Source organism: Humulus lupulus, chromosome 2, assembly GCF_963169125.1.
Source record: "Humulus lupulus chromosome 2, drHumLupu1.1, whole genome shotgun sequence".
Classification (NCBI taxonomy): domain Eukaryota; kingdom Viridiplantae; phylum Streptophyta; class Magnoliopsida; order Rosales; family Cannabaceae; genus Humulus; species Humulus lupulus.
Window position 1 is genome coordinate 258,837,694 of NC_084794.1, and position 6,478 is coordinate 258,844,171.

At 36.4% G+C, this 6,478-nt stretch overlaps 1 protein-coding gene across 4 annotated transcripts; it reads left to right on the top strand.

Moving 5' to 3' along the window:
• The first annotated feature begins 1,193 nt into the window (after nucleotides 1-1,193).
• Nucleotides 1,194-4,566, top strand: LOC133819276 (uncharacterized protein At5g19025). 4 transcript variants are annotated; one of them, XR_009886299.1, is made up of 4 exons: nucleotides 1,194-2,089; nucleotides 2,711-2,773; nucleotides 3,100-3,144; nucleotides 4,103-4,566. XR_009886299.1 is itself a non-coding variant. In XM_062252475.1 (3 exons), exons 1-2 carry the CDS (start codon nucleotides 1,419-1,421, stop codon nucleotides 2,727-2,729), a joined length of 690 nt encoding a protein of 229 aa, XP_062108459.1. In that variant the 5' UTR covers nucleotides 1,194-1,418; the 3' UTR covers nucleotides 2,730-2,773; nucleotides 4,103-4,566. The 4 variants fall into 4 exon arrangements, 3 of the variants coding, with proteins under 3 accessions (XP_062108459.1, XP_062108460.1, XP_062108458.1); XM_062252475.1 differs by lacking the exon at nucleotides 3,100-3,144; XM_062252476.1 differs by lacking the exon at nucleotides 2,711-2,773 and having other exon boundaries at nucleotides 1,196-2,089.
• The last annotated feature ends 1,912 nt before the right edge of the window (nucleotides 4,567-6,478 follow it).

Consider the following 6,478-nt stretch of genomic DNA (forward strand, 5'->3'; position numbering starts at 1 on the left):
TAATGAAAGGCCTACATCCAGCATTAAACCCTACTTTGCACACCTGAAAACAACAATACAACCTCCAAAATTGATTCCTTCTTTTGCTGTGTAACACAACTATGCTTCCAGGATTGCTTCTTTTAAGCTCTTCACAATAGTCCCACAACAAAGCATATTGATCTTCATAAGGATTCATCACTAAACTTGGGCCAATTAAATGGTTCCTTATCATTGTCTCTACTCAACTCCTCTCCAACTTGTTCATATTCATCATCAACAATAATTTCCTCAACATCTGACCTATCTTCAAAACTTAAACCAAACACCCCAGGATCCACAAATTTATATCATTCCAACTCCCTAACTCAATACTTGGTATTTTACTAGAGCTAGGATTTTGATTGTATTTTTCACCATCAGTACAACTATGATTTGATTCTCTTGATCTCATCTCTCAGTCCATGTTAGAATATATTATTATATTAATTATAATTACCAAAAATTATTAATTCTGAATAAAGTCAATATTGAGATTAATTGACACATATTCTCAATATAATGACCATTTAACAAAGTTACTCAATATTTCATATCCTATTAATTATCAAATATTAAGATATTAATTGTGGTAGAGACATTGATGAAAGTCTTTAAACTCATGAGTTAGTGAGAGGTTGAAAGTCCATTAACTTTTTTAATTCTCTTTTATTTTTCTTTTGTATATCTAAAGACTTTAGATCGAGATTATAAAATCAATGATTGGAGTTATAATTTATCGATATCTTTTATTTTGTTACTATTATGCATAACTTGCATTACAAATTTTAAAAAATATATATTTATTTAAGAAAACAATTTATTCTTTTCAATTATTATTAAATCTTTAATTTTATTTTGTCAAAAAAAACAAAACTTCAAACTTTTTGTCGGTCGTAAAATATTTTTAATAATGTCTCTATATATTATGTTTTTTTAGGACAAAATATCTCTATTATTATGTTATAACATTAAAATTATTCTAATTATAAAAGTTTTATTTTATGGTAACAATTATCTTAGTTAAAGACACGGATGAATTAAGACAACCTTGAGGACAATGAATCCTAAATAAAAATACTTTGGACAAGTTACAAGATTTCTTCATTAAAATAAATAAATAAATAAAAATAATACTCACTTGGAGGCGCGTGCAGGTCACCGCCACCAGAGTACCGGGCTAACTTGCGCACCTTGCCTCCCTCCTCCTGAGTTCCCCCGCTTTCTCAAAATAAATAAATAATTGCAGTTTAGTCCTTTTACCCCAATACGTATATGAACGTAACCTAGAATTTTGACTTTGGAAAATAAAATAATAAATAAATAAAAAGCTTCAAAAATAAAAAAAATAAAAAAGGGTGAGAGAGAGAAAGAAAGAAAGACCGTTCCGTTTCTCTAACATGCGCCATATGGTATTCACCACCAGCACAACCACAACCGCCACCACCATGCCAGCGTCGTCCTCCTACTCACCCGCCACGCCATCATCATCGTCACCGAGCTCCAAGGCCCCCAAATCCTCAAACCCTAACCCTAACTCTCTCCTTTGCAAGCACTCACCTTCGGCCACCCTCGACCTCCTCATCCTCATCCTCGTCCTCTTCTCCGGCACATTTCTCCTCACCTCCTACTTCTCCTACATCTTCAATTCCCTCTCACTCCTCCTCTCCACCTCCACCATCCATATCCATATCCATCTCCACCACCAACAGCTCCCTTACATTATCGGCTTCGTCGTCTTCTTCCTCTTCGCCGTCTTATTCGTTGAGTTCTGCTGCGGCGCCCGATCGCGCAAGTGCGATAAGCCTGGATGCCAGGGTTTGAAAAATGCTATGGAGTTTGATTTAAAATTGCAGAAGGAGGACACTATCAAGACTGGTTCTAAGGAGATCGATAGGTTGCCTTGGAAGGGCGGCAGCGAAGCTAACCCTGATTATGAGTGCCTCAGGTCCGAGCTTAGGAAGATGGCCCCTCCCAATGGCCGCGCCGTCTTGCTGTTTCGTACCCGGTGCGGCTGCCCCGTCGCTAAGCTCGAGGGATGGGGCCCTAAACGTGGTCGGCGGCATAAGAAGTGAGTTTGGTTTTCTTGATCCATTGTAACCGTTTCTTGCATTTAATATGTGCAATTGGGATTTTTGAATATAGTTTCTGTGTTAATTTAATCCAATGCATTTTCACATCATATTGATCTAGATCGTCTTTTTCAAGTTAGAGCTTTCAATATCATTTATTCGATACTTTTATTGTTTAATTCGGTAGTACTTCTTAAAAAATCACTTCATTTCTATGAAATTTTCTATTATAGTGTTAGGGGGAATTTGAAGATTTTATCTTGAACTTTTGACAAATTTGTTTTGAATAGAATTACGCTAAACATCTGTGGATGAGTTTTGGTTTGTTATCTTTAACAGTTTTGACATGTTTATTGGTTTGATAATTGTTCCAATAGATTTAGTGGAAATTTAAACATTCTATACAGTTTCACATTAACCATTGATTTTTGTGATTGTAACCGTGGAATTCATTTTCTGGCTGTTTCTATTGCCCTATGCTGGTTATGTTAACAGCTTTTAGTCTGAAGTTGGAACTTTCATGGAGTCTTTGCATAGTTTCTTGATGGGTGTACAATAGTATGATTATGTATGGAATAAATTCTTGTTATAGAGGTTAAAGGCTGGCTTTTTTCATATAGGGTTATTTGCATTGCTTGATGGGTGTATAATACTAAGAGATGAAAGGAATGCCCATTACAGAGGTTAGAGGCTAGAGACTAGTTTCTTTTAGCACATAATTCCTTAAGTATTGACAAATTTTATTTTGGTTTTCTTATATCCCAGAAATCCCACAAACTCACTTTGTGAGGGGACTAGTGAGTTTGCTTTAGTTTGAAGTTTTTATAATTGTCCTATCCCAAAAACATCAATTGCCCAAAAATATAGCTTCTATATTCTGTACTTCTCGGCTAGAATTAAAATGGAAGAATATCTTTATAGATGCACAATACTTGAGATAGGTAGAAGTTAAATTTAGGCCGACTTTAAGTTGGTGTTTACTGAAGTTCGTTTTTTATCTTGGATACAGGAATTTATCATAGACGTTGGTTCTTGGTAGTAAGACATGTTCAAGGTAGTGCACTATAAATTTAATCCTGTGATCTAAATCTTTCCATTGTGCATTCTTTTCTTCTTTAAAAAAACTTTTAATAAAGGAATATTGTGTTTTGGTGGCACATTTTTGTTTGATAAATTCAGAAGAAAAGATATCATATAGGCCATAGAAGTTGTGTGCTTTTGTTTCTTCCTCCAATAGATTGAGCTCTGAAGTTTTGTCAACCCTGTAATCTTGTGATGATTACTAGCTAAAAGAGGTTAAAGTACTGTCATTTTCAGATCTTTTGATAATTTTGTGATGGATTACCTTGTCAAATAAGAGTTGAAAAACCTTTTCCTAATGAAACGTGATGAGCTGATGATCCGCTAGCACTGATTTGCTATATTATTTTTGTTTCTTTATGTAATAAAGAAATTACGCATATGGTGGTGTTTACTGTTTAGTTTCTATAGGGGATCTGTGGAGTTACTGCTAAAATTTTCCTGTAATCTCTTGTTAAATTACATAGGCCTCGAGTTCCCAAGTCATTTAGCTTTACTCTAGGAAGAAATTTTTAATGTGATCGCTAGTGCAAGTTCTTGTTACCCATGGGTATCTTGCGACAGTTACTGGGCAGATATTGCTGTAGTAAACACGTCTTAGTTTCGTATGAAACTAATTTTAAACATAACTCTTATATGATTTATTTACGCAAAAATAATTGTATGAGTTATATTGCTGGAGATCATGGCTCGAGTCTTGACCTGATAATTATTTTAGCTATCTACAAGGGCTATATTTTGTCATGAAAGTTGGTTCCACCATTTACAATTTGGGATATTACCAATTAGCATTTAGCAGTGACTATATGCTGGAAATATTGAATGTCATATTAGCAGGGACAATTCTTAAGTTTTGACTAATGACTAGTTTAAGAAAGATTTCCATTTTGTTATACAGTGAATATAATATTCGAGTGTATGGTTTGTTTCAGGGCTCTGGCTAGTGTGGCACTCAAAGGAGGCGTTCGTCGCTGATTGTTTGGGATACAATGGCCTTAATTTTTATTTATCATTTTCCCCTTTTAACTCGTTAGAATTTAGATGTTCTTTACTTCCTTCTACTCAGACTTCATTCTCCATTGAAAAACAATTCTTTGGTGAGGGCACGTTAAACGTGACAAAAAGAAGTGGTACTGGCGTTGGCAAGCATAATCTCATCTCAAACAGCTTGCTTGACGTTTGTAAAAGGAGATATATATACCAAATTTATTTGAAATAAACTTATAAAATGAACACTAGTACTTTTTAGTTTAAGTGGGGTTTCTTAAGATGCATTGCATGGACTCTGATTTGGTTATACAGGGAAGGAGAAGAATATTTGTATGTAAAACAATCAAGACAATGTGCATTAAGATTGCTACAAATGAAGTTTGCCCTCCATTGGCGATTAAATGTTTGTTGTGTTGTCTCTTCTTTATGAAAAGATAAAAGACCTTTTGGACCACTAAATGATGTGAACATATCACTACTCAAGAATTAAATGATGTGCTCCTACCAAATGATGTTAAATTAATGATAATAATATAAGCCAAAATATTTGCTAGGAGCACATCATTTAATTCTTAAGTAGTGATATGTGCACATAGTGTATGAATTTTTACCCATGAATATATCACATGTTCTATGTTATTGTTAACATGTATGAATAGGAATAATTAACAGTTTCTGTTTTTAATATTTTAATATTTCATTGATTTAGTAGTCTAATTGTTTCAGTTTCTTTAGAATGATTAATTGTATTTCCCCTATATATACTCTCTTTGTTAGCTATATATACTCTCTTTGTTAGGTTGTAAAATAAACACAAAGAAAATACAATCTTTTTCCCCAGATTTTTATATGGTATCAGTGCATTAAGGCTCTTGATTCCCTCTCTCTCGACCACTCTCTGTTTTTTTTCCATTCTTTCTGCGGTCGTTCCTTTGCTCTCCGACGACGTTCAAACGTGCTCCAGGCGAGGTCGTCTCTCTCCAGCACCCTCAAGTCGTCCCTCCTTCTAGTCGCACGTCCCAAAGCAGTCTGGCGACATTCCAAGCACTCCGACGAGGCAGTCCGATGACACTCCAGGCACTCCGACGAAGCAGTCCAGTGACGTTCCAGGCATTCTGGCGAAGTCGTTCAACACCTACCCCAGACCTGCAATCTGTCCAAATGAAGCTCTGTCCCTTCGTTTCCTTAGTGTCTTGGTCTCACCTCCTTTGGACCAAAGCCCAACTGTTCTAGGCCCAAGCCCATTTTTTCAGAAATTGTTATCACCTCCTTTGGGCTAAAGCCCAACTGTTCTAGGCCTAAGCGACGTTCAGTCGAATAATGTCGACTAGTGACGAAGTTTCTTCTCAAACCAGAGGATCTATTCCTCCATCACAAACTCAGTCTGGTGGTTCTATAGACTCTCTGTATACTATGGCAATAACTCTCTTCATATTACAGCCCATAAACTTGATGGAAAAAATTACCTTCAGTGAGCCCAGTCAGTCAAACTCGTCATTTGTGGACGTGGGAAACTTGGGTACATCACCGACGATCTCCCGGCACCATCTTCCACTAACCCTACGTACAAGGTATGGCAAGCTGAAAATTCTATAGTTCTTGCGTGGCTAATTAATTCAATGGATCATAAAATTAGTCGCAGATATTTATTCTTTAAGACTGCTAAAGAAGTGTGGGATGCTGCCCGAAAAATGTACTCTGACCTTGGTAATGCTTCTCAAATTTTTGAGATCCGCACCAAACTCAAAGAGATCAAGCAAGGTAATCAAACTGTTACCCAATATTTTTCGGATTTACAAGACTTATGGCAGGAACTTGATCTGCATCTGGATACCACACCTCTGTGTGTTGACTGCACCACAATCTAGCGACAACAATTAGATAAAGAACGCGTCTTTGAGTTTCTTACTGGGTTGAACAACAATTTGGATGAAGTAATAAGTCACCTAGTTAGTCGCTCTCCATTTCCTGATACTGAAGAAGCATTCTCTGAGGTCAGACGTGAAGAAGCACGTCGTCATGTCATGCTCACTAACCCAGAACTACAATCTATTGAAAGTTTGGCTCTTCTTTCCAAAACTAATCCACCACCATCTGGCAAATCCAATCCTGATCCTCGACCTAACCATAAGGGCGATAGACCTTGGTGTGATCATTGCCAACGTCATGGTCACACCCGGTCTACCTATTGGGAAATTCACGGAAAACCACCAAACTGGACTCCTCGTCGCCAGAATGACAAAAAAGCCAACCAAGTTCAAAGTGAAACTAAAAATACTGTTGTCCCTTCCTTCAGTAATGCACAAATTGAACAGTTG

Excerpts from the sequence above, each read along its gene's own strand:
- LOC133819276 (XM_062252474.1), top strand. The coding sequence starts at position 1,419 with ATGCGCCATATGGTATTCACCACCAGCACAACCACAACCGCCACCACC. Across the intron at positions 2,090-4,102 it reads CGTGGTCGGCGGCATAAGAA|GGCTCTGGCTAGTGTGGCAC; the intron begins GTGAGTTTGGTT and ends GGTTTGTTTCAG.